This window comes from Grosmannia clavigera (assembly GCF_000143105.1).
Source record: "Grosmannia clavigera kw1407 unplaced genomic scaffold GCSC_173, whole genome shotgun sequence".
NCBI classification, from domain to species: Eukaryota; Fungi; Ascomycota; class Sordariomycetes; order Ophiostomatales; family Ophiostomataceae; genus Leptographium; species Leptographium clavigerum.
The window spans coordinates 284023-309134 of record NW_014040765.1 but is presented as its reverse complement, the minus strand read 5'-3'; the positions used below and the strand labels follow the sequence as shown (position 1 = coordinate 309134).

The 25112-nt window shown below is 55.6% G+C and overlaps 10 protein-coding genes across 10 annotated transcripts; 6 read left to right on the top strand and 4 right to left on the bottom strand.

Moving 5' to 3' along the window:
• Positions 1–284: 284 nt before the first annotated feature.
• Positions 285–607, bottom strand: CMQ_7703 (uncharacterized protein; the record flags this gene model as incomplete). The annotated part of the gene is made up of 2 exons (XM_014314708.1): positions 285–374; positions 497–607. 2 exons carry the CDS (start codon positions 605–607, stop codon positions 285–287), a joined length of 201 nt encoding a protein of 66 aa, XP_014170183.1.
• A 1840-nt stretch (positions 608–2447) lies between these two features.
• On the top strand, positions 2448–4864 carry CMQ_7071 (casein kinase 1; the record flags this gene model as incomplete). Its single annotated transcript, XM_014314076.1, has 3 exons — positions 2448–2657; positions 3203–3984; positions 4141–4864. The coding sequence occupies 3 exons, from the start codon at positions 2448–2450 to the stop codon at positions 4862–4864; spliced, it is 1716 nt and encodes a 571-aa protein (XP_014169551.1).
• A 300-nt stretch (positions 4865–5164) lies between these two features.
• On the bottom strand, positions 5165–6813 carry CMQ_7635 (26S protease regulatory subunit 6a; the record flags this gene model as incomplete). Its single annotated transcript, XM_014314640.1, has 4 exons — positions 5165–5185; positions 5247–5881; positions 5962–6377; positions 6479–6813. The coding sequence occupies 4 exons, from the start codon at positions 6811–6813 to the stop codon at positions 5165–5167; spliced, it is 1407 nt and encodes a 468-aa protein (XP_014170115.1).
• Positions 6814–7327: 514 nt separating this feature from the next.
• On the bottom strand, positions 7328–9630 carry CMQ_7269 (upf0132 domain containing protein; the record flags this gene model as incomplete). Its single annotated transcript, XM_014314274.1, has 4 exons — positions 7328–7382; positions 7458–7619; positions 7705–8266; positions 8595–9630. The coding sequence occupies 4 exons, from the start codon at positions 9628–9630 to the stop codon at positions 7328–7330; spliced, it is 1815 nt and encodes a 604-aa protein (XP_014169749.1).
• Positions 9631–10051: 421 nt separating this feature from the next.
• On the top strand, positions 10052–11359 carry CMQ_7187 (anthranilate phosphoribosyltransferase; the record flags this gene model as incomplete). Its single annotated transcript, XM_014314192.1, has 1 exon — positions 10052–11359. The coding sequence occupies one exon, from the start codon at positions 10052–10054 to the stop codon at positions 11357–11359; it is 1308 nt and encodes a 435-aa protein (XP_014169667.1).
• A 277-nt stretch (positions 11360–11636) lies between these two features.
• CMQ_7134 (tRNA ligase) lies at positions 11637–14114 on the bottom strand (the record flags this gene model as incomplete). The annotated part of the gene is made up of 1 exon (XM_014314139.1): positions 11637–14114. One exon carries the CDS (start codon positions 14112–14114, stop codon positions 11637–11639), a length of 2478 nt encoding a protein of 825 aa, XP_014169614.1.
• A 1799-nt stretch (positions 14115–15913) lies between these two features.
• On the top strand, positions 15914–17933 carry CMQ_7647 (meiotic sister chromatid recombination protein ish1; the record flags this gene model as incomplete). Its single annotated transcript, XM_014314652.1, has 7 exons — positions 15914–15995; positions 16067–16441; positions 16500–16622; positions 16676–16734; positions 16790–16970; positions 17032–17633; positions 17688–17933. 7 exons carry the CDS (start codon positions 15914–15916, stop codon positions 17931–17933), a joined length of 1668 nt encoding a protein of 555 aa, XP_014170127.1.
• A 1299-nt stretch (positions 17934–19232) lies between these two features.
• On the top strand, positions 19233–19748 carry CMQ_7208 (uncharacterized protein; the record flags this gene model as incomplete). Its single annotated transcript, XM_014314213.1, has 1 exon — positions 19233–19748. The coding sequence occupies one exon, from the start codon at positions 19233–19235 to the stop codon at positions 19746–19748; it is 516 nt and encodes a 171-aa protein (XP_014169688.1).
• Positions 19749–21651: 1903 nt separating this feature from the next.
• Positions 21652–22554, top strand: CMQ_7597 (rab-related protein 4; the record flags this gene model as incomplete). The annotated part of the gene is made up of 4 exons (XM_014314602.1): positions 21652–21712; positions 21795–21865; positions 21922–21975; positions 22051–22554. 4 exons carry the CDS (start codon positions 21652–21654, stop codon positions 22552–22554), a joined length of 690 nt encoding a protein of 229 aa, XP_014170077.1.
• A 320-nt stretch (positions 22555–22874) lies between these two features.
• Positions 22875–24395, top strand: CMQ_7675 (dihydropyrimidinase; the record flags this gene model as incomplete). Its single annotated transcript, XM_014314680.1, has 1 exon — positions 22875–24395. One exon carries the CDS (start codon positions 22875–22877, stop codon positions 24393–24395), a length of 1521 nt encoding a protein of 506 aa, XP_014170155.1.
• Between the last annotated feature and the right edge of the window lie 717 nt (positions 24396–25112).

Here is a 25112-nt window from a genome sequence, read left to right as displayed (position 1 = left end):
TCTTACATGTGAAACATCAGCACCTGCAGCAGGCTATGCATCGCGAGTTTAACTACGAAGCCCTGCCGTGTCTTCAGCCATGCCAGCCGTCGCCAATGCGCAGCCTCTGAAACTGGCCGCTTACCAAGTCGCTGTGGTTAGACTAGTGTAAGAGAGGCCGCTTTACAAGGCCAACTGCTGCTTGCTTATACGAGCAAGTTCTCGTATCGTTTTTGCGACCACACAGTCGCCACACTACCCTACAATAGAGAGTGCAAGGCAGGCTAAGATCCAGCCTGGTTTCGCTACCGCGCAGCGTCCGATCTCCGCTTGACTTGCATGTCTTCAGATCGGGTGTTGACCTGGCTCTTCTGTGCCGATGTCTTGCCCGCGTACTATGTAGCACAGCACGGCCATTTGCATAGCCTGGCCACACAACCCCATCTCCCAGCCGGTCCTGCTGATGCCTGTCGGATCCAGGACCCTCACCTCATTTCCCCCTTTCATCTGTGGTAACCGACGTGGACGACAGCGCAGATGTCCTGTCCTGGACAAGGGCCATGGCATGCTCGTAGGCGACCCTCAGGAGACGGCCCGCCGGCCATTTGATGGCGCGTGGATGATACATAGCAGAGGCTGTGATGACGGAAGCCGTGGCGCAAGGACGACCATGTGACTATGGTGCGTGTGCCTCATAGCCTGGCCACCCCCACGCACCTGTATCTCAATAAAAGCAGTCGTGTTCTCGTGCGCGCAAATGTGTCAGAGATATGGGACCTCTGCGCGAATCAGGACTGTGTTGGCGCAGCATCCGTCTAGCAGCTGCTAGGGCAGAGATTGTGTGTGCAAACAAGGAAGGGAAGCCCTCTGCATGTGGTCGCCGGCCTGATCGGGATACGACTCTTCTTGCAGTAGTGGACGACAACGTTAAACTAGCTCTATCGGCACCCGTGCGCGACCGTCGTGTTGGCAGCAGCAGCGGTCCACACTGGCCTCTCTGTCCATGTGCTGTCGCACAGCTGCTGAGGCCGCTGTATCTCGACAGACGTCCAGTATTGTTCAGTGTGAGTACACCGAAGTATACAGAGTATTGCTCGCTCCTTCCTTCTGTCGCCGGAAGCCGGCCGCGCTTTCCGCCGCCATCCACCACCTCGGCCTGCCCCTCTCGTACTCGTATCCAGTCCCTCTCTTGGGCGGGGGCCCCCTCTAAGAAAAAAAATAAAAATAAAAAAAAGGTGGCCTCTGGTCTCGTTTCCACGTGGCCCTGTGGCCGTTCCTTTCCCTATTTTCTCTCGCGCCCTGGAGATCGCCACTTTTCTGTCTAATCGGTTTGCACCATCGTTTGATCGCCCGGCCGCCAATGAGAACATCTGGGCGCAAGCGCTCACTCAGACTCCCTGCGACGATACTACGACTATGTACAGCCGGTGCGGTCCGTCGGCTGTGGCTGACCTCGGCGCCAACACCAATCAGCCCTGCTGCTCTCTGTTCGCCCTCACTCTGTCGCCTGTTGTCGCCGCTCGTCGTGACGTTGCAGCCGACATCCCACGGTCTGCCGCCCTGCCGTCCTGCGGTGCTGCTGTCGGATGCAACCTCGACATTGTCGTCACCGACCTCCACCCACACCCCCCATCCTGCTCCCTGCTCGGGCTATCGCCGACCCCTCCCATATCATCTTCTGACTGCTCCCGCACTCGCACTAGTTTTTCTGTCTTTTTTTTTCTTTCTTCTTTCCCTTTTTGGCTGCCCTTTTTCTCGTGTCTTCCAACGGCTCGCTCGTCCAAAGTGCTTTCGTAATAATACCCCTCTAAACCGTTTTGGTCCGCACATCTTTCTTGCCCACCTTCTCTCGGCCCTCGTATCCTACGCCCTCCGATCTGAGCACAACGGATGGCACCTGCAGCATTAGTGGCTGCTCAGGCACGGCTTCTCTTCCCTTTTCTCTTTGTGCCGTCTCTTCCTGCCCATCTTCGCTTGTCGTATCTTTCTTCCGAACTCGCCTATTAGGCCTGTTTGCCTTGCAGCACAGCAGTAAAAAAAAACCGGCAGAAAAAACGAGACGTGATGATCTGGAGCCCACTTTTTGTCAAAAGAAAAAACACCAAACCATCCTCGACAACTCCGCCCTTCTCATTTGTATTTATTGTTCGCCTGCCACTCACGGCTCTTCATCCACCTCCCTGCGCACAGTAAGGCGGCACTTTTGTGTCCCCCACCTCTTTGGCCCTCTTTGAAGCCCGGCATCTGGCCCCTCCTTCGTTTACCTACATGCTTCTTTTGGCCATTCAACCAGTCACCGTTCTTCATCCTCGGCCGAGCCCTGCTCACAGCATTTAAAACTGTTGTTTTTTTGTCTCTGCCTTCCGGCCTGGACTACAACTCATTTTACCAGACGCACTCATGACATTCGTCTTGCGTTAGCTATTACAATTTCGAGCAGCTCGCCCAATCGACACGCTACTCATCTTATGGCGATGGCCGCCGCCGCCGGCTGGAATCTCGGCCCGGGCGCGGGCCCCAGACATGATGACAAGCTCACTACCAAGACCCTTAACGCTCTGGAAGATTTGGCCATGATCATTCCCAAACTCACCTGCAGGCTTGAGGACAAAGAGCAGCTGGAAGAGCGTCAGCGCACACTTCTGCAGAATGGCGGCTCTATCCAATCCACAGGAGGTGTAGGCGAGCAGGTCCGGTTTCGTATTCGCGAGAGAATTGGCGAGGGCACTTTTTGTGTTGTCTTCTGCGGCGAGCTATATCCAGAGAACCCTGCAGAAGGGGAGGAAAGGCCGATTGCATTGAAATTTGCAAGTTGTTACCGAGGACAAGCCCTCAAAACAGCCCATTTTCTAACGCCGAAAACTCCCACAGGAGCTTCGACAAACAGATTCTACGCAGCTACGTAACGAGTACCGTTATTATACAAGAAGTTCGAAAACGCCCGTAAGTGACCTGCACCAGCTCAGACCCACGTTCTCCTTCCCTTCTCATACTCACTGCAATTAGACGGCATCCCCAGGATCTACGCTTTTGGAGATGTAAATTCCCGTAAGGTCCTTGCCATGGATCTGCTCGGCCCGTCTCTGGAAACACTCTTCCAATGTTTTAACCGTAGGTTCTCTGTCAAAACCGTGGCCATGTTAGCCAAGCAGATGGTTTGTCATAGACCTTCTTCCTCGTACACTGCTCAGCACAATGTTTCATTGACACTTTGACTTTTTAGCTCGCGAGGATCCAAACTGTACACGATTGCGGTCTTATCTACAGAGACATCAAGCCGGACAACTTTTTAATTGGCATACCGCATACGGCGGATACTGCCACAATATACCTTGTGGATTTCGGCATGGCCAAGGTCTACCGCGATCCCGAAACTAAGGAGCACATACCTTACGGCGAGGCACAGTCCTTGTCCGGCACGGCTCGGTACATGAGCATTAACGCCCACTGTCGTCGCAGCCAGTCTCGCCGCGATGATCTCGAAGCCATCGGCCATGTTTTCATGTACTTTTTGAGGGGAAACTTGCCGTGGCAAGGCGTCAAAGCACCGCAGAACGACCAGCGGTACGAGCTGATGTGCGAGAAGAAGCAGGCCACAAGCATTGAGGATCTGTGCGGAGAATATCCAGAACAGTTCGCCGAGTACTTGGCATACACACGTGGACTCACATTCGAAGGCGATCCGGACTATGACTACCTTCAGGGCCTTTTCAGCCAGGTGCTTTCTGGCCTCGGAGAGTCGAATGATGGTGTCTACGATTGGCTCTTGCCCAAAGGTACCACCCAGCCTACACTCCCTGTCTCCGTTGCAGAGGCTCAGGTGTCTGCCGAACGGGGTCCACAGCCGGACGCGGACAAGACACCGGCATGTTCTGCAACCGAAAATCCACCGCCATCATCACCACCTGGAAAGCGGCGCCGATCCGAGTTTGTTTCCGACCTTGTGCCACCAATGCGTATTCGGCCAAAGATAACCACCTTTTCCTTTTATGACGGCGACGCACAGTTTGCATTAGCTACCGTTCATCGTGAGATAATGGCCAAAAGATATTCCTTTCGTCGAGCTGTCGGTGGTGGCGGCCGATCGGCCCCGTCCTCGGCCATGGCGGCGGCTGTGGCTGCGGCGGCGGCGATCAGCGGCCCAAGCAACACGCTTAGCAGTTCCTATTCTCGCTTCAGAAACCCTGTCCGGAGTGCGGCTACAAGTTTGGTGTCTCCTGCATTTACGGACCTGCTGGACTCGACCCTGGGAGCGATCAACTCGGAGCTGGAAGACATGTCGGACAAGATGTTGCAAGGGGGTGACTGGACCGGAATGACACGCGTCAGAGCCTTGTTCGACAAGCTTACGGGCGCTGTGCAGCGGGAAATCCAGCGGCTGCAACATATACAACGGCGCTCCAGCGAAAGAGCGGCATCTGAAGCCCAAGCCCAGACCTCCCCGTCCTCCGATTCTTTACAGCAGCCTCCAGCACAAGTCATCGTGGCCAAGGGAAGGGGTGAGGGAGAAGGAGGGATGACCGAGGACATCGTGGTGGATGTGGAAGAGCTGATGCTTGAAGGCCAGACAGAGACTAGGCCACTGCCGGTCGCAGAAGCCGTGCCGACAGGCCTGTCGGTCGGGTCCAAGGACGACGAGATTGAGCCGCGCAGGACTACGGCAGATGCCGATCCTGTTGCTGCCCCAGCGAGTCCGTTGCAGCCAAAGATGGGTGCCCTGTCGCTCAATATGGGCCCGCCGCTGGATGCGGATGACACAGACAACAAGCTCGAGGCTGGTGACGAAAATGCCGATGACGACGACAGCGCGTTCGCTTTGGTCTACCGAACGGCATCGGGAACACAAAAGGTGCTGCGGATGCCTGGCGGACGCAAGCCCGAATAGTCAAACTGCCGGTCCGTTTCTTGCGTCAGGGTACTCCGTATAGGGGTTTGGGATGTTTTACGGCAGCCTTTATGAATGATGAACAGCAAAAATACCGGTCACATGTTCTTCAAGAGGGGGTCTGTTTTATGTCTGTTTCTATTTTTGGTACCACGGACTCCTCTCGACATGGTGACTGTGCTACGGGGCGATCTCGCTGTCCGATTAACCGGCACTGGTACAAAGGCTCTTGTGTCCTGCCCCGTCCTCCCGCCTGTCTGCCCAGCACACGCTGCCGCCCACGCGACAAGGACTGAGTGCTTAAGCGTAGAAATTGACAGTCTGTGAGGGTTAGCCAACGAGTAAAGACAGAAAGCAGGTAGAGACAAGAGGCAATACGCACGTCCTTCTTCTTGGCCTGGACCTCGGCAATGGCATCAACGTAGTGCTCATGGCTGATGCGGTTTTTGCCCATGCGAAGGGCGATCATGCCAGCCTCGACGCAGACGGCCTTGAGCATGGCGCCGCCAAACTCGTCGGTGCTGCGGGCCAGTTCGCCCCAGTTGACGTGGGCATCGATCTTCATCTTGCGGCTGTGGATCTTGAGGATCTGCGCCCGCGCCTCCTCGTTAGGCAGGGGGAACTCAATCTTGCGGTCGAGGCGGCCAGATCGCAGCAGCGCGGGGTCCAGCACGTCGACACGGTTCGTTGCCGCCAGCACCTTGATCCGATCGTCGGACGCGAAGCCGTCTAGCTGGTTGAGCAGTTCCAGCATCGTCCGCTGCACCTCGCGGTCGCCGGACTTGGTCGAGTCGAATCGCTTCGTGCCGACGGCATCCAGCTCGTCAATGAAGATGATTGCCGGCGCCTTCTCCTTAGCCAGGGCAAAACAGTCGCGCACCAGCTTCGCGCCGTCGCCGATGAACATCTGCACCAGCTGGGGGCCGGCCAGCTTGAGAAAGGTCGCGTCCGTCTGGGCTGCGCATGCACGCGCCAGCAGCGTCTTGCCGGTACCGGGAGGACCGTACATCAGGGCGCCTGCATCAAAAACCTGCTGTCAGCGCCAATGGCTCCTTTTGCCTCTTGCCACACTGTTGCTCGCGCCGCGTTGGACTTACCCTTTGGTGCCTTGATACCGATCTTCTTGAAGCGCTCGGCCTCCTTCATCGGCCACACAATAGCCTCGACCAATTCCTCTATCTGCTTATCCAAGCCGCCGACATCACTGTACTTCTCTGTCGGCTTCTCGTCAACCTCCATGGCCTTGACACGGCTGTCGTACTCGGCCGGCAGAGTGTCGAGAATGAGATACGAGTCCTTGTTGACACCGATGAGGTCGCCCGGCTTCAAGGTCTCGGGGTCGACCAAGCCGATCAGAGGCAGAAAGATGGTCTGCCGCGTAGAGGTCTTAATCACTGCCGATTTGCCTACCCGTGTTGCGTCGAGGTCGATATTGGCGCCCTCCTCCGATGACTCCGCAGTAGGATCAAGATCTAGCAACTCAACCACATTGCCGACAAGGTAAGGAAGCTGCCTGAAATGAAGAGAAGCAATGTGTCAGCGAATGGCCGGGTCGATAGACTATGCGCGGACAAGTGGCCAGAGAGCAGGGAGGGGGAGGGGTGAAGGATTTACCGGTTGTTAGCGATCTTGTCCTGGTTGTCCTTGATTTTCTCGGCCATTGTTGCTCTTTCGTGTGACAGGCGCTGGTACTCGCTTCGCATTATCCGGGATTCGTTTTCCAATAGTCGTCGGCGGGTTATGATTTCCTGGGTGCTGAGGCTGAGAATCTCCTCGTCCAGCACGTCATCCTCTTCTGTCTCGGCATCCTTCATGTCCTCGTCGTCGGCGTCTTCTACCGTGGCGTTGTTTCCGGAGCCGTCTTTTTTGCCCCGGCCGTCCTCCTTCTTCTCGTCCTTGTCTTCACGGCCATCGTGCTCAAGATCGTCGAGCTCCTCGAGGGTGGACATGGTGGCAGTAGGGCGGGAAACGGACAGGCGAACGAGCTCGAAGTGACAAAGTCGAGTTACAAGGTAAGGGGAAGGTGGATAAAGATAGAGGACCGGACGAATTACAGAAAAGTTTGGTGGTCTGCGGTGGTCGGGATTCGCAGCAGATGGGTGAGGGATGAGCGAAGCTTCTATTCTGGTCCGGGTTGACAAGCTGTGTGCATGCAAGGCAGGCGCTGTAGCGCGCGTCACCCGCCACGGCGTGGCGGTGCGCAAGTAGGCGCCACGAAAATCACGTGCACGGTTAAGCCACACTTTGTACGGAGTATACTTCGTGATTGGAATCAATTGCTTCTGACAGATGGGAGACGAAACAATTTGGAAATAAGCAGGCAACCTTCCTCAACGCCAGATTAGACGGACACAAGCACAAAAACTCGGCGCAGCCACCTGTGGGCCCATTGCAAGTGGACTAGAGATAAAAAAATGTACAATTCTCAAGGGGCAGCTGGACGTAGACACTCCACAACCAGGGCTACTCGTCGTCGACGATCTTGTTTGCGATGCGTCCGAAGAAGGGCACTTCAAATCTAGACAGGGTCAGTCAGATGGTTCAGGAAGCTGGAGATTGGAGTTGGTAAGGGGAAGGGGCGAATGTGTCTTACCTGTCGAGGGTGTCAGCGTCGCGGTAGGCGTTGTAGGTCAGCCAGGCCATGAGGCCGAGGTCGGCGAGGAAGATGAGCCAGCTAAGCACGGTGGACCAGGAGAAGAGGAGGTGGAGGACGAAGAAGGCGGTAAAGACGAGGCTTGCCTGCCAGGCGTGGAATCTGGTCTGGTCAGAAGGTGAAGAGTAGACGAACAGCGGACAAACAGAAGAAAAGAACAAAAAGGACAAAAAGAACATAAACTTACCGGACGTAGTCACTCTTGCGCTCGAGGATGAGCAGCAGGATAGAGCCGACGGGTGGCAGGGCGAGGTAGGCCAGACAGGCCTCGTAGTCGAGGCGAAGGCCGAGGCTGGTGTCGAACTCGCTGATGACGTTGTCGCGTCCGTCGTAAGGATCGAGCGAGCCGCGGCGGCGGCCGTCGTCGCCGTCGCTGATGCCGCCGCTAGCGCCCTGCTGATACGAGTAATATGTCGGGCTAGGCATGCCGCCAGCCCACTGACGCTGCGGCTGCGGGTGTTGCAGCGGCGGCGGGCTGGCCGTGCTGGTCGTCTTGGCCGCCGGTGACGCGTTGTTCTGCTGGCGTGGCGAGAAGCGCGGCCGCTCGAGCGACGTGCGCGGCGACGGTGCCGGCGGCGAGAACGTCCGCTCGTTCTCGGGCGACGACGACTGGTACGGCGCAAAGTCCATTGTGTGGAGGAGGGTGTATATGTAGAGGAGATTCGTCGAATCGTCAGCAGACCATCTCGCACAGAACACGGCTGGGTCGGACGGCGGGTGGGCTGGTCGGCCTGGTCTGGTCGGCCGGCCTGGACAGGTGGGGAGATGGGCACAGTGGGTGCAGGACGGCCACGAGAGCGGATGGATGACGACGCCAGGAACAGAGATGAAGCAGCGGTGCACAGGCAGCAATAGTATACAGTGCTTGATTTCAGCTCCGAGCCGCAAGCGAGCTGTTGTCACAGTATGCACACTGTATGGGTACTGTACAGCGCACGCCTACTTGCATATCTCCAACAAGCTCCATATTTATGTTTGGATGTACGGAGCAAAAATATAGTACAGTGTGCAAGTGCGGTTCTGGACCGGACTCTGCTCATGCCTGGGTCTCCCGGGTCTCTTGGCTCTTTTTTTCACCGTCCTCCTCGAGCATAGTCCTGCGGCTCTCCATGGTGAGCCAGAGGTTCTTGCCGGCACCCTCGAGGGCGGTGGTGAGGCCGAGGCCGGCGGCCTGGAGCAGGGCGACGAGCTGTGCCTGGAGGCCGGTGCGGCCGCCATTGATGGCGCCGACCCAGCGGACACCGTCAGCGTCAAAAGCCCTGCCCTCGACGCGGCCGCCGAGGAGGAGGAGCTTGGGCAGAGCGGCCTGCACGACCGGTTCGTAGTAGCCCGGGTTCTTCTTCCGGCCGGGGGCGGGAAAGGCAGGCGAGACGGGGGCGAGAACGGAGAGGGCAGCAGCCAGATGAGCGGGCGAGACGGCCGGGAAGGTCAGCACGGCAAGAGGACCAGTCATGAGCGGTGCGAGCTGGCCGTAGACGGAGCGGTCGGCCGCGGTGACGCCGTCGGATCTGGCCTGCTGAACGGCAGCGTAGGCGGCAGCCGAGAGGTCGTGTGTGTAGGTATGAGGATTCTGAGACGTCTGGGACGTCTGGGGTTCCGGCTCATAAAACTCGGTCAGGCGCAGGGCCACGTCAAAGATGCGGGTGCGGATGACCTGGAGGCGAATGCTGGCGGCCAGGTCGACAGGCCAAGCGATGCCGTCCAGAGCCTGCTGCTCGGCAGCACGGTCGAGAGCGAGGGCGAGCTCGCGGCGCACGGCGGTCCATTCGGGCCCGGTCAGGTTGCCGTGCTGGAACACGAGCATCAGCGGAGTGGAGCGCAGCAGCGACGTGTAGGACCGCAGCAGCTGCGACTTGCGAATGTCCGGCCGCTTCGCGCTCGGCGGCTGTGTCGGCGGAACGTAGTCAGCTGGCAGCACGAGACGGCCGCCGGGGCCGACCGTCACGGCCGCTGCCATGCGTGCGGTCGTGTGCAGAGGAGCAGTCGATGCGGTCGATGCGATCGATGCTGGCGATGATGCACGTGACAGGCGCAGGGAACAGGCCGGTCCCTCGGCCAAGCTCCGGCGTAGCAGCTGCGCAGAGCACATCGGAGGGGCGAGCCGCGGAGGCATGGTGGCAGAACAGTGCAGGCGTTGTCCGTCGAACCAGGGCTGTGAGGGCGTGCAGGCCGGTCGACAAGAAAACTCGGCATTGGAAAAGAGCAGAAAAGGCCCCAGACAGAGTGGGCAGTGCACGGACCATCCGGATTGGCTGTCAGGGACCAGAATGGTGTTCTGCCGCCTGTCACCGCCCATGACACATCCTGAGCCCTTTCAGCGTCTTTGGATGTGTCAATGGACAGGGAACCAGAAGGAGACGGTTGAAGAAACGTTTGTGAGTCATTGAGTGCCCGCCGACAGCCCGCACGACAAAGAGACGGCACGACAAGACGCAATTGGACATTCGACGTGGTGGGATCGGTACAAGGCGACCCCTCTTCCCCACTCGAATCTTGCAGTCACGACCAGACATCCTCGACCACAACCAGACACGATGGCGACGCAGACAGACGCGGCAGCGACGCAGCCGCTGGAGACGGTGGACATCAAGCCGCTGCTGAGCCGGCTATGGCCGCTGTCGGAGGATGACCGGGAGCCGCTGGCGGGGCCGATTGCGGACGCGATCGCGCTCTTCTTCACGAACCAGGTGTCGGAGGCGCAGTCAGGCGCTCTGCTGATGTGCCTGCACTTTACGGGCCTCGACCGGCAGGCGGACGTGATGGCGGCCTGTGCGGCGCGCATGCGGCGGGCAGCAGCGCCGGTGGCAGCGGCACCGCTGCGAGCGATCATGGCGCAGCAGCAGCCAAATCTGCAGGTGGGCAACTATGGTGGCGGGCTCTGCGACATTGTGGGAACCGGTGGTGATTCCCACAACACGTTCAACGTGTCGACGGCGTCATCGATCGTGGCATCGGCCTGGTTGCGCATTGCCAAACACGGCAACCGGGCATCGACGAGCAAATCTGGCTCGGCCGATCTGCTGGCGAACCTGCATTATTGTCCTCAGCGGCTGGCGACGATCGAAAACGAGACAACGGATCTGGTCGACCTCGTGGCCGATCTCAGCTTCGTCCGGCCATCGACACTGCCGCAGATCTATGCCGCCACCAACTACGCCTTTCTGTTCGCCCCCGTCTTCCACCCCGGCATGCGCTTCGTCGCCCCCATCCGCCGCCAGCTGCCCTGGCGCACACTCTTCAACCTGCTCGGCCCCCTCGCCAACCCGGTCGATGTCGACGACGGCATCGGTCCCTCGCCTCTCGAGGCCCGCGTCATTGGCGTCGCCCGTCGCGAACTCGGTCCCGTCTTTGCTGACGCCCTTCGCATGGCTGGTGCCCGCAAGGCTCTCATCGTCTGCGGCGCCGAAGATCTCGACGAAATCTCCATCGCTGGCCCTACCTACTGCTGGGCTCTTCGCGATAACAGCATCACTCCCTTCTGCCTCGAGCCTGCGGACTTTGGCGTCGCTGCCCATCCGCTCTCTGTCGTCTCCCCCGGTCGCGAGCCCGCTGAAAATGCCGCCACTATGCTCTCCATCCTCAACAATGAACGCTCCCCTGATGACCCCCTGCTCTCCTTTGTCCTCATCAATACCGCTGCCCTTCTCGTCACCAGCGGCCTCTGCGACGACGACAACGACTCCGACCGCATCCCTGATCGTGGCCCCGGTGGCGGCCGCTGGAAGGATGGCGTCCGCAGAGCCCGTCTCGCTCTTGCAACTGGTGAGACCCAGAAGCAGTGGCAGCGCTTCGTCGAGGTCACCAACCAGATCGTCCCAGCCTCCCAGGAGGGTCTTCCATAGACGGGATAGAAACCAAAGGAAATCAATAAAAAAATGAACAATCTGAACGAATTGCTTGCATACTAAAAGTTGAGCTGACATTTTTGGTATATCAAAGGTCTTTTCAGCTAAGCACTTTCGTATCATGGGCTTATGTCATCTGTAATCAGCGCTCTAATGGTTCCCTCCCAGACTATCTTGTCTTTCTTCCCATCTTTTCCGTCCACTTCTTTCAACCTCCCCTCTTCTTTCCACTTCCTCTTACTCCCATTTCACTCCTCTCCACCCCTTCTCCACTTCATCGCGACATCACCCCCCGAACAACACCCGACAACAACGGCCGTCCCTCGATGCCAATGTCCACAATCTTGCTCTCCTTCGTGCTGCCCTCGTCCAGCCATCGGGCCAGCAAGTCGTTGCTCTCTTTGGGCTTCACCGACGCATCGCGCGTCCCCACCGTGATGTGAGACACCCGGTTGACACACGTCCACACCTCTGCGCCCTTTGCGTCCGAAGACACCAGCCGCACCACCAGCGCCATCAGCCGCCCATCAAACACAACTCGCTCCAGCTGCACGTCCACCTTCCCTAAATCCGGTCCCTGCCCTGGTGCTGCTGCCGCTGCTTCCGCCTCGTCCTGCAGCTTGGTGTACCGCTCCCACAGCTCCGGCCGCTCCTTGGCGCTCGCTCGGTGCATCAGCGTCACGTGGAACTCCGCCTGCACTCGCTGCATCTGTCGCAGCTGCTGGTAGAATCCCGACTGCTCCTCTGGCACGTCTTTGAACGTCTGCTCCAGGTACCTGTTGATCTCCTTGGCTTCCACCTGCACTGCCACGTACTCTAGCGGTTTCTTCTTGGCTGCCACCTTCTTGCCCTGCTCCTGCTTGTTCTGTGCTGCCTTGCTTCGTCCGCGATCTGGGATCGTGTGTCGCAGCTCCGGCCGGTACCCCTGGATCGCCGCCGAGATCGCCTCGTCGAGCTCCTCCGAGCTCGGCACCTCGCTAACCAGCTTCGGGTAGATACGGTGCAGCTCCCGCACCACCACCTCCAGGTTCTCGCGGCTGCTCGACGTTGGGTCCAGGTCGATCACCGCATCAAATCCGTCGTCTGGCGGCCGGGATAGGTCGCACGGCTGGAAGCGCTCAACGAATCCGTTCATGATGCCCACCACCTTGCCCGGATCCGAAGCCGCCTGGATCGTCTGGTGGTTGTCGCCACGTGCAAATACTCGCTGTTGCGTCACTCGTCGGACCTCCTTGATATTGTCGTGCACAAAGTTGAGCGCCACCAGCCGCGCTCCGACGTGCTGCATCTTGACGTCCGAGATCAGCTGCTTCCGCTCATGCCGCTGCGCGTTGTTCCGGTCAGCCACCACCGCCGGTGCCGTCTTCAGCTCGTCCAGGAGCATCCGCGTAAACCGCGGAGGCCGCTTTGGCCCGGTGATGTTGTCGTTCTGCACGTGGCCGTAGCCCAGCAGGTGGCTGAGCCCCAGCGCAATCGTCGTCTTGCCGCACCCAATCGTTGCGATGGGCACCAGGATGACGTCCTTGTCTACCTCGGAGATTCCTTCTTCGCCGCCTTGCAGAGCCTCAAACCCAGCTGCGTCTGCACCGTTGAGGTTTTTGAACGCCAAAAAGTCATTGCGCAGCTGGATAATCCCGTGGTTCTGCGTGTATAGCTTGCCTAGATTTGGGTTCGCCGCGATCCGTTTTCGCGCATACAGCAGGTACTCCTTTGTGATCGCCTGGTGCTTCTTGACCTGAGGAGCACGCCCCGAGATGAGAGCTTTGGTGCACTCGCGCCACTGTCGGTACATGAGATACGGCTCCTCAAACTTGTACTTGAAGAACCAGTCTGCGAACGGGACCGATGTTGGCTTCGGCGACATCTTGCAGCGGATCACAAACCCCTCGACATCCCGGCCGTCGTGTGCTCCAGACTCTGCCACCTGCTCCAGGAATGTCCGCACTTTGGAAATCTCCTCCATCACAATGAGCTCCGTCTTCCGAAAGCCCCACTGCTCCGCAAAGTTTTGCACCAGAGTGCTCGGGTATGTCATAAACTCCGGCAGATTGAGGTTGATGCCGTGGAGGTACAGACCTGCTTTGTCGGGGCCGTAGGCGAGAATGTGCTCCTCGAAGCTGTCGTCGCAGAGCTCGGCCACGGCCGTGATGTTGCGCGAACGAAGCTCGCGAGCCAAGTCTTCCTTCGACTTGCCCAGTCGATGCAGCTGTGCTGCAAGACGGGCCTCACCCGCACTGGAGTGGCTTAACGTCACATCGGCACGGTCGCCCGTCGAGTGCTTGCTGCACACAAGCAGTGTCCCGTCCTCGAGACCGGCCACAAAGATGATGCAGCCGTTTTCCTTCAGCGTGAGCTCATACGGCCCCTGTGTGCACTTCTCGATGTACTCCCACTGCGTCTCTTTGACCTCGTTGACGTTGAAGAACTTGTCGTATCCACGAACGGCGATCACTGGCTTTCCATTCGCATCCCGCGTTGTGAAGAATCCACGAGCATATGTGGGCAGGTCCGGCCGTTTGTAATCCCAGTCGTTGAACTTCCAGGCATCGACGTAGTGACCGTCTGGCGAGTCCGCCACATTGAACCGAGTCCGCTTGACACTGAACCCAGACTTCTGCTTCAATTTTGCCGCTTCCTCGAGAGTCCGGATAAGGTCGGCAACCTTACTTATATCCTGCTCCTTCATTGGGGGCTGGGCCAAAGCAGTTGCCGCCTTTGCAGAAGCAGGCTTCTCTGCCTGAATGTCGCCCATGATAAAAGACTTTGTACCGCTTGAAAACTGACTTGTGAAATATATGCTTGATGGAGAGTGTGTTCTGCCCTCAAAAGCGCTGGAGAAAAGGATTTTTGAATATGACGAGACTTCTGCTTGATTTTTGCGTAGAGAGAAGATGACCCGCGTTTTTAACGTGACATGTGCTCCTGTGAATGCAGCAGCGAAATATCAAAGCTCCCCTTTGAGCAGGTCTCTGCAATCTGACGGTTCAAGTGGAAAGACAGAATGGCATAAAGAGATAAAGAAATGAAGGTTCAACCTTTCCCGCCAGTGTACGGAAAGGAAGGGCTGAGAGGCAGACTCGGAGCGGAAGTCGACTTTCGACCAATCAAAATATACACTGTATCTTACAGCGGACGTCTTTTGCACAGCCTTCACATCAACCCTGTAATGCCAGGCGAGTCATTCAGAGATGTTATTTAGGCTGACCAGGAAGCAGGTGGGTTGAGAATTTTGGTGCGAGGCCGACCTATGGTGGGGCAGCCGGTTTTGGAAAGAATACCGTTTGTTGTCGTTGCACAGGCTAGCATCGTGCATCGCCCCTTCCGTCTCTTCAATAAACGGGCCAAAAGCGAAGACGCGTTGAAAGCAACTTTCTCCTTTGTGCCTGTCCCACAAGAAAATCGGTCGCTGTATATGGAGTAGAGTTTGCCCGAACAAGCTGCACAAACTTGACCATACTCTGTACCGCGACGTAAAAATCGGATTACGTAATCGAGAGAGCTAGCCTATTGATGCCTATTCTGCCCTCTTGAGAAGACTTAGTTTACCCGTCGCCATAAAGGCTCGAAATTGTAGTTGCAATTCGTCAAGTTCTAGGATGATCCTTCTTTGGCTTGGGGGCAGTGTAGCTGGAGTACCCCACAAAACGCTATGGATAGCAGGTAGGTCTAACAGAACAGCCCAGGGCGTGGAGGATCGGCCAGCACTCGAACCTATGCATAATCTCTTTACACTATCACCAGCCTCCAAGGTCGATATTACATGATCCACATGTTCGTTCCGCCAGTGTTGGCATTCTTACCGCTCATATTACCTCCATCTTGTGGCTTCTTCACAGTAGAAATCATGTTGATGGGTCACAATCCTAAGATACATGGCCATCGAAAGGTACAAAGGTCGGTGCCATTTCACCAATAGGAGAATGACTCATCGGCGTGTACATTAAAAATAGCTTGGTTGAGTAGTCATCTTTCTGTCAGCAAGGCGATGCCCATAATCATATGCCACGACACGTGCACAGTAATGGAGATGACATCACACATTTAACAGCACCTGCGACCCTTGCTTGCAAGCCATGACGAACGAGCACGAAAGGAGCACACCGTCAGTCATACTCTGCGCCATGGGGGAAAACACGCTCGTTAATTCTTGGCTCAGATTGCAGCACTCTACTCCTGGACTGACGTCATTGCCCAACAACACAAGCAGCCTGGATCAGAAGACAACTGTTTTAGCAGACTTTCATACAAACATACCAAGCACATAGTGTTAGGAAAGAAATAGCCTGTTAAACAGAATAATACTGGAAAGGACTACCGGGTGGGAACTAAGAGAGATCCCCGCATAACTGTGTCCCCAAGAGTGACGTGATTGATCGTTCGCCTTTGACCTGACCTAAAAACAGCGGATTCCTCACTTTCCAGATAATCTTTCAACTCCAATGTAACATCTCCTTGTGAAAACTCTAGGTGCATTTTTACCTAGATTTTTACGAGATCCTTCTTACAATCCAGCTTGAATTGGGCCTCACCCATTGTCCATCTTACGAAGCCATGAGAATCCTCTCAGCATTACTCACTCTCGCCCTTGTGGCAGATGCTGCTGTAGCAAGCAGCAGCTGGCTCACAAAGGCCGGTATGTTCTAGGTCATACCCCGCTTTAGAGCGCATTTGCGTGAACAAACTACTGATCACACATTTTACCAGCTTACAACAAGTGGCAGAAGACGGAGCTTGAGCAATGGCTCTCTGACCACGATATCCCGTACCCAACCCCCGCTGACCGAAAGGACCTCCAGGATCTGGTGCAGGAGCATTGGGCCGACTATGTTGTGCAGCCGTTCCATCACTGGGACAGCGATCAGCTGTCCTCCTACCTTGAACTCAAGGGCCAGGAGGCCAAGGAGACTGCGAAGGACGCAACAAAAGAGGGCAAGGAAGGGCTTCTTTCCCGTGTCCAGGAGGCTTGGCACGGGACTGAGGACCAGGTTCAGTCTGCTTATCTCAACGTGAAGGATTGGATTCTGGGTACCTGGACCGACAGCCAGCTCAAGGCATTCTGCGATCACCATGGAATTCCAGGTACGTTTATACGGGCCTACCTCTCGCCAAGGCCGTTTTTTATCTAACTATGCCAAAGTTCCTCAGCCTCGTACACATGACGTCATTCTACAAAAGGCTCGGAACGGCTACGAGTCTGTTTCCAAGAAGAAGCACCAGTCGCTCGGGTATCCCGGCAACTGGCTCTACGACACATGGAGTGGTTCGTATCGTCGTGCCATAACATTGCATTGAATGAGTACTGACATCCATAAGACTCGGATTTGAAGCAGTGGCTGGATGAACATGGATTCCCTGCCCCCCAGCCATCTAACGTAAGTTTCGCTCTGAAGCAGATTCGCCTTGCGGAATCTAACGTTCAATTTACAGCGAGACAAGCTGATCGCCACTGTTCGGCGCAACTCATATCTTGCGTACATCCAGGCCGGGGAAAAGACCGACCGCCTGAAGAAATCGGCACACGGAGTGTTTGAGAGCCTTGCAGACAGTGTTTTGGACACCTGGAGCGAGTCTGAGTTGAAGAAATTCTGCGATAAGAACGGGATCAACGGTAAGCCTGTCCAAAACCCTTTGATCATCTCACTCAGATCTACACTGACAACGTCTCTCAGTTCCTCAAGGAAGCAAGGTTGATGAAATACGTGCTTTGGTTCGCAAACGCCGTGCCGAGGTCGTTGGCGACACTGCGGCTGACCATGCCTGGGGGCTCTTTGGTGCAGCCACGACCAGGGCTGGTAATGAGTATGCCAAGGCGACAGATACGGTCTCTGAGGCCGTTCGTGCCGCTTTTGATGCTGCCGCGGACACCTGGTCGGAAAGCCGGCTTCAGGGTTTCCTGGACGCCCGTGGTGTGCCAGTTCCCCACAAGTCGACCAAGGATGAGCTGCGAGCCCTCGTGCGCAAGAATGCTCACCGCGTCGCCACGGGAGGGACCACCTGGACGTTTGACGACCTCTCCTACGAACAGCTCCGGGACTACCTGCTGGCATCGGGCGATAAGGCCGCCAAAAAGGCTGCCGACAAGAGTGGTGCCGCCCGTGATGACCTGGTCAAAGCTGCCCAGTCCGCATATGATTCGGCCTCCAAGGCTGGCTCTGAGCAGTACGCGGCAGCGACCTCGTACCTGGCTGCCGCGACCCAAGCGGCGAAGGGCAATATCTTCGACACGTGGAGCGAGAGCGAGCTCAAGGCGTATCTCGACACTTATGGAATTGTCCGTATAAACTCGTGTTTCCGGTTGTCTGTCTGTTACTGACCAAAAATGTAGCCCGTTCCACAAGGAAGCACTGTGAACGAACTTCGTGCGTATGCCCGCAAGCAGGCCACATACTTCAGATACGGAACCCAATCGCCTACTGGGACCCTGTACGCAAAAGCGAATGAGGGTATTTCGAGCGCCTCCAGCGGCTTCTGGGGCTCTGTCGACTGGCTTAAGAGCCAGCTGCTTATTGGTACAGAGGCTGCTCGCAAGCAGGCTGAAGCCCTGCGGAAGAAGTTCAACGACGAGCTTTAGCTGTGCTGTGCTATCACAATTGAATTGAAGGGTGGGCATTGACGGGATAGGAGACGTCGGATTAGTGCCAACTCGCAAATCCAGTCATAAAGCTGATCAACTGTTCCGTTACTTGGGTCAATACAAAGAAGAATTGCTTTGTATTGGCAGGAACAGTCAAGGTTCACCAAACTTGATTATTACTGTTATATACAGCACTTGATTAGAATGGCATTGGGATGAAGAGAGTGACTTGGGCACTGATGCGTCTGTAACGTTCATACAGCATCGGAGAGAAATACTGAGAATGAATCAACAAATCAATACGGGACTTGAGACCTTTATCCGGAATATCAGTACGGAAAACACGAAGTGCAAATAAACTACCGTGTATGGAACAGACATCAGAACATTAGGGGCCTTTCGCACAACTCCGTTGTAAATGTTGCAGTCAATGCTCAACTGCAGCGCTACGACGGAAGTAAACGTTCGACTGCAATAAGGGCCGTCGCCGAAGGCCAACACTGGCACAACTTAATCGGAGGGAAAGAAAACATTCACCGATTTAATGCACATTCTTTCTATACTTTGAGTCTGAATATGCAATACAGGATGTCGAGGATCATGAACACATTACTCGGACGACGTTCTTACAAATAGGTGATTCTATGTGTCTCGTAGATTGGCTTAGAAAACGAAAAGAATCATAATCATAATTATGTTCTTCACTGGCACGACAGGATGGTCCTCTTGCCGGCGACGATGTCGAAAATGGTGTAATATGCAAGAAACCAAGAGCTCAGTAGAGAATCAGATGCATGTAAGTTAATTTATTAAGACTGAGGCTCCCCGGCCTGTCGGCTCGATTAGAAAGAGATTGAAAAAACAATAACAGAATTTTTTGTGCAGCGCTTTCACTATCCCTTGACATGTTGGATTCCTCACGGGTCCCGTGAAGAAACATGAACTGAAGTCGATGTCGGTTCTGCCTTCTCCAGACACAACAATGAACCTTTCACCTAAAGACACAGCTCGTAGCTCTACAACAGGATGAACAATCGCTGGGACACCTTCCTTGTTCAGTGAATGAAAGATTTGCAGAGTCTTTGTTCATGTGCCTACCTTTGCGCAACAGCCGGATACATAAGTACTTCGACTCTCTCATCCTATCTCATCTGATTCCAAAAATACGATCATCTGCTCTGTCTTCTCTACTATTCATTATAACATTGCCGGCTTGCCAGTCTGCCAGTTCGTTTTGCACGTCCCGCATCGCCATCATACCAGTTCCCAAACGCCAATTACAACCAAATTCCGAATATGGCTATGAACGCGATGACTGGGGCTTCTGTGGCATCTTTCGACGTGCCTTTTGTGCAAATCACGGACGTACAGGCCTCGCGGCCTACCAAGGTAAGCAGCACCTACAGCGACCTCACGCCAGAGGCATACCTAGGTCGTATTGGCGGTGTCCCAACTACGGCCGCGCATGAGATATGGGCAGCAGCGCACAGCCTGTCAATGTATCTATCGAGTGCCCGAACGGAAGAGCAAAAGCGTGTCGAGCTTGGTCGGAACCTGGTTCGGCTGTGCATGCGGCACCGGGAGACGCTCCTGAAACACACGGTGAACAGCTCCCTGGAGGCCTGCGTCGTATGTCGCAACGTGTCGGTCCAGCAGGGCTCCATCAACGGTAAGTTCTCCTGCTGCTGGTTCCACCCAAAGAATGCGCAGCAGGCCCTGCTGACACGACTGGAGGTAATCGGCGATTATCTCTACAAGTCCCCGGAGGACTTGAGTGACGAGGTGATTCTGAAGCTGTTTGGCTCGATGTAAAGGGAGGATTTGTGATGGACGGGAAGTTTTTATTCAAATGTAAGTTGTGTCTTTCTTTCATTTTTCTAATTGATTTGTTTTGGACTGCACTGCATTGCGTATTTTCGCATACGAATTAAAGGAACAAGTTAAAACAAGTTGAACTTGTAAAGCTTCAGCATCTGGTGAAGTAAGTGAATATGACTGTGAATGATATTTGAAGAATAAAAGAATGCGTCTAGTCCCTTACAAGGGGCCATACTTATAGCACGTTCTGTCAAAGTAGAAAACAACTGCATCCAATAATAGGGGACCCTTGACGGAGATCCTTGCTGGGCGAGCCTGAATTAAATTGATTGACTAATTCAACTAAAGAGTTACAGGCTGTAGTTCCCATCACAGAGTCACTCGAGCCGAATATGGTCATGTTTGCCCATGTTGACAGCGTTACAGGGTGCTTAACTTTATGGGTGGCCGACAGATGGTATGGAGCAGAGCAGGAGCTGTACCAAAAAGAAGGGGAATGAGAGCGTGGATGTTTCAGAAAGAGGGACGTCACGAAGCTAGTTAATAGACTGGAGCTCGGTTTGCAATATCACCTTTTCTCGTCAGAAAGACCTGGCTATATAAACTGTATAAAGTAGGATTTGTAACACCACGGTGAATGCAGGTTAAATGGCTCAGCAACGATGCAACCGAGGCTCAGCGTCTCAAAGAGAAGATTCGGGACTTTGATTAAAAAGTTCGAAATGTCATGTACACTGTCGGATGCTTAAAGGCTACACTTCAGGAGCTTTATGGGACGACCCCGGCTACGGTTCAGTCGGAAGATGGATGACCGCTGTTGACCACAGAAAAGAACTGTGAAGAGTTGAGAGTGGCGCATATATTTAGTGAAGCTTAGAAGATTCAGTCAAGATATGAGTAGTGAATAGGACAGAACAGGTCCTGAAAGGGAACATGCCTCTTATATTGACAGTCTTTTGGTGTAAGGGGTCCTACCTTCGAATGCATGTCAGACACAATGCGATGGAGATTTGTTCGCATAGAGATGCCGGTTTGACTTTCAGACGAAGTGAGTCATGCATCTCGGCTACATCACATTATACGTTTCAGGTAGTAGCCAACGTGGTAAAGATTTCCGAGTTAACTTCCTCCAGAACCCTGTCAGAGTTCACGGGATTTTAAGACTGTTATTTTCCCTGCATCAGCTTCACACATATTCAACCTTAGCTGATCTTGCCACCTTCCATTTAGCCTCCGCGCTAAAACGCCATCCAGCAGTCATGGATTCTATGTAATCCAAATATAGCAAGTTTGGCCAATACCGCTACTCAAAGCAGTCTACACGGTCTGTATTTCTCATCTACATAGTCGTGTCGTTTACCAATATAGCTGACTGTAATTAGGTTCTATCGCATACGCCTTACGATGACGCATGGTGTTGCTTGCCAAGTCTTAGACATCTGCTGCTCTTACCGGATGTACTGGAACATCGATAGCTGGGCCGGTCTTAGTTTCAAAGATATTTTTTCTTGTTAGGTACCATCGTCGTGGTCTGTTGTCTACTTGCTAATGTCGTTCTAGAATTTCGGGCTTATGAAGAAGTATGTGGAAGCGTGCTATAAGTGTTTGGGATCCATAGTGGCAATGGCTTGGTATAAGCAAAAGGTACACTGCCTTTTCTTGACGCTCCAATTTACCGTTCTGGCAACCCCTCCCTACGCGCCCAACAACGGCATCATACGCTAGCAATAGCAACCATTGAACCAGCCCCCGTAAGACACGTTTCCCTTGGCTTACATAACTGATTGTTCAGGTTGGGCATCTACGACTATAAAAACCTGAAATGTTCTAGGTGAACTCATTGTACGCTTCGTCTTGTAGCACAGTTTGGCTCTTTTCAGATCCGACACTTGTGATAATGGAGAACTCGGCCATCAAGATCCTGATCATGGGCTCATCGAATGTCGGAAAGACATCCTGTAAGATGTGCTCTTTTTGGCATGTGGGCCGGAGGCTGCGAGTTTTTGTGCCAGAGGCCTACCAACTGATGCCTTTCCGCAGTGCTTCAGTGCTATCTTGATCCCGAGTTCGGTCTTGGAAACCCGGCGTCTACCATAGGCACGGTGTATAATGTGGGTGCAGCATTGGGGATTAGTGATGACTGGCGATGCGGTCTAACAGTACGCAGAGTAGGCACATGCGAGTGCGCGGTATGACGTACCGCGTGGATCTGATCGACACCGTGAGCAGACAGTGTTGTCCCTTGTTACTTCGCAGAACCATACCGTGTCTCACATCCTTCCTTCTCTCTCTGCAGGCCGGCCAAGAACGATTTCGCGCGCTTCCGATGCATTTCTACCGCGGAGCCCACGGAATCATCTTTGTCTACGACCTGGCCAAGCGGAAAACGTTTGACGAGTTGGAGGGCTGGGTGGCCCAGGCGGAGACCAATATTGTTCCTGGAGCAGGTGACAGTGGCATCGCGTGCCAGTACGGTTTCGTTGGCAACAAGCTAGACCGGGCGACCGCGCTCCGAGCTGTGAGTACGGTAGAAGGCACAGAGTTGGCTCGCCGGCTGGGCCAAGGACATGGCAGCGACGGTGATCGTGCCCTCTACTTTGAGACGAGTGCAATGCTTGGCCAGAACGTGTCTGAGCCCTTTGGCGCGCTTGTGGACTCCATCGTGGCATTGTTACAAGCGGCCAGTGTCGTGGCAGTGCATAGGCCAAGGACCACGGTGCGGCTGAACCGCAATCTAATAGCCGCAGGCTGGGATAATGGCCCGAACAGAGGACAGAGCAGCACAAGCCGTTGCTGCTAAGGGGAGACAGCAGGGTGGAATTATAGCCGGAACGTCTCGACCTGTTGAACATTATACATATATGCATTTAATGGATACACTGTCAAGATACATATACGTTTTACACGCCGTGACGAAGTCACGTGGCAACAGTCATCCGGGCCAGTCCGATAAGCGGCCAACATGATGGAGCCGTTTCCGTATTTGGATGTAATTAGTGGTGGCTTATCGCGGCTATATGTCAAGTGTAGTCGTCCTCTTGTTTGGTTTTTATGTGTAGAGCCCTTCAGCCTGTTTGGTCGGCTCTTTCAGTAACCATACTCTGTATTCGACACACAAAGATGGCCACGCCATTCGACCTGGTGATCACCAACGGGGTGTGTGTGACCGCGTCGGACGTTGCAGCACTGGACGTGGGGATCCTCGATGGCAAGATCGCAGTTTTGGCGCCGTCAGGGACACTGAGAGATGCTGCAACGGTGCGACTGATCGATGCAGAAGGCGGATACGTGATGCCTGGCGGAGTGGACTGCCACGTGCACCTGCAGGAGCCGAGTCTCTTTGGCAAGGGCTCCTCGGCGGACACGTTTGAGACGGGGACGCGATCGGCGGTGGCAGGCGGAACGACGACGGTGGTGGCGTTTGCGCCGCAGCAGCGCGGCGAGCGGTCGCTGCTGGCAGCCCTGGATGCGGCGCAGGCGCTGGCGGCAGGCCGTTGTCACTGTGACTACGGGCTGCACCTGCTGGTGGCGGACGCGAGCAGTGAAGCGCTGGACGAGGTAGCAGCGTTGGCAGGACGTGGCGTGACGTCGCTCAAGATCTATATGACGTATGCGGCGCTGCAGCTGCGTGACGGGGAGATCCTGTCGGTGCTGGCAGCGGCGCGGGCGAACCACATCCTCACAATGGTGCACGCAGAGAACGGTGACGTGCTCGAGTGGCTGACAGCGCGGCTGGAGGCTCGAGGGCTGGTGGCACCACGATTTCACGCGCACTCGCGACCGGGACTGCTGGAGGCCGAGGCGACCGGACGAGCGATCGCACTGGCCGGACTCGTGGCCCAGACGCCGATCCTTCTGGTCCATGTCAGCGACGGCGAGGCGGCCGGACGGATCCGCGAGGCCCAGACGCGTGGCCAGCCCGTCTTTGCCGAGACCTGTCCGCAGTACCTCTTTCTGACACGTGCCGAGCACCTCGACGGGCCTCCTGGCTTCGAGGCTGCCCGTCACGTCTGCTCGCCTCCGCCACGTGATGCTGCCGCCCAGGATGCTGTCTGGGCAGCTCTGCGCCTCGGCACCTTTGCCGTGCTCAGTTCGGACCACTGTCCGTTCCGGTACGACGACGCGACCACCGGCAAGAAGGCCTGCATCACGCCCGAATTTCCGCTCGGCCGCTTCCGTCACATCCCCAACGGGTTGCCCGGCGTCGAGACCCGGCTGCCGCTCGCTCTTGCTGCTGCTGCTGGCCGTCATCTGCCGCTCACCCGTCTCGTCGAGACCACGGCCACCAACCCGGCCAAGCTGTACGGGCTCTACCCCCGCAAGGGTGCTCTCCTGCCTGGGCTCTCGGATGCTGACGTCGTCGTCTGGTATCCGCCCGGCCGCTTTGCCGGCGACAGCGCGCTCACCATCACCAACAGTATGCTCCACCACGACGTCGACTATACCCCCTACGAGGGCCGCCGCGTCGACAACTGGCCCCGCTACACCATCTTGCGCGGCCGCGTCGTGTGGGATCGCGACGGTGGCGGCATCGTCGGCCAGCCTGGTGACGGCCAGTTCCTTCACCGCCACGCCGCCGTGCTCAACGATGTGTGGACAAAGGTCGACGCCGACGGGCCGTTTGACGAGGAGAAGCTGTAGTCCAGGTCTGCTTTCTGCTTTGGGGCTCGGTGAAGCGAGAAACGGACCCTTGCATGCCCAGAAACGACCGCAGTCTTGGCTCTGGCTGCAGCGGCAAGAATTGCCCAAAAGGGGCCGTCCAAGAACCGATGGCCATCGGTCACGCCAATGTCCGTTAGCCTGAGCACCTTGAGTCTAGCCTAGGGTGTAGATTCTGGCGAAAGCTCCTGTTCGATGCGATGAAGAAGAAGCTGTATTTGACTTGTACGGAGTACGGAGTACAGACCACCTATAGTCGACCTAGAGCTCGGCACGTCGTTTTGCCGGCTTTCAGTAGCGTGCCGTGTTGTCTGGGGAAGCCCGACGGCGAATCAGGGCTGGCCGATAAGACAGTCGTATCCCGGCTCTTGGCAGTCAGAATTCGTTCTAGGCCACTCTTGGCGTGGCGCGTCTGTAAGGGCGATCTTGCTCCGCAAAGTGACCACAGAAGACGAATCGCTGCCGTCCAGAGTGAGGAAAATTGAAAAGGGTTCTCAGCCACCGCTTCTGCTGCTGCAAATGTGAAACAATATGCCGTACGCCTGACACATCTCCCTACTAGGAAAGGCCATGCCACACACATCAGGTGCTTGATGCTTCGCTGCCGGCTTTTTGGCAACTTCGAGCACGGCATCGACGTTAAACACGCTGGAGGGCCTGCCCAGACAAAGATGGGCGCATCTTGGCGCATCTTGGCAC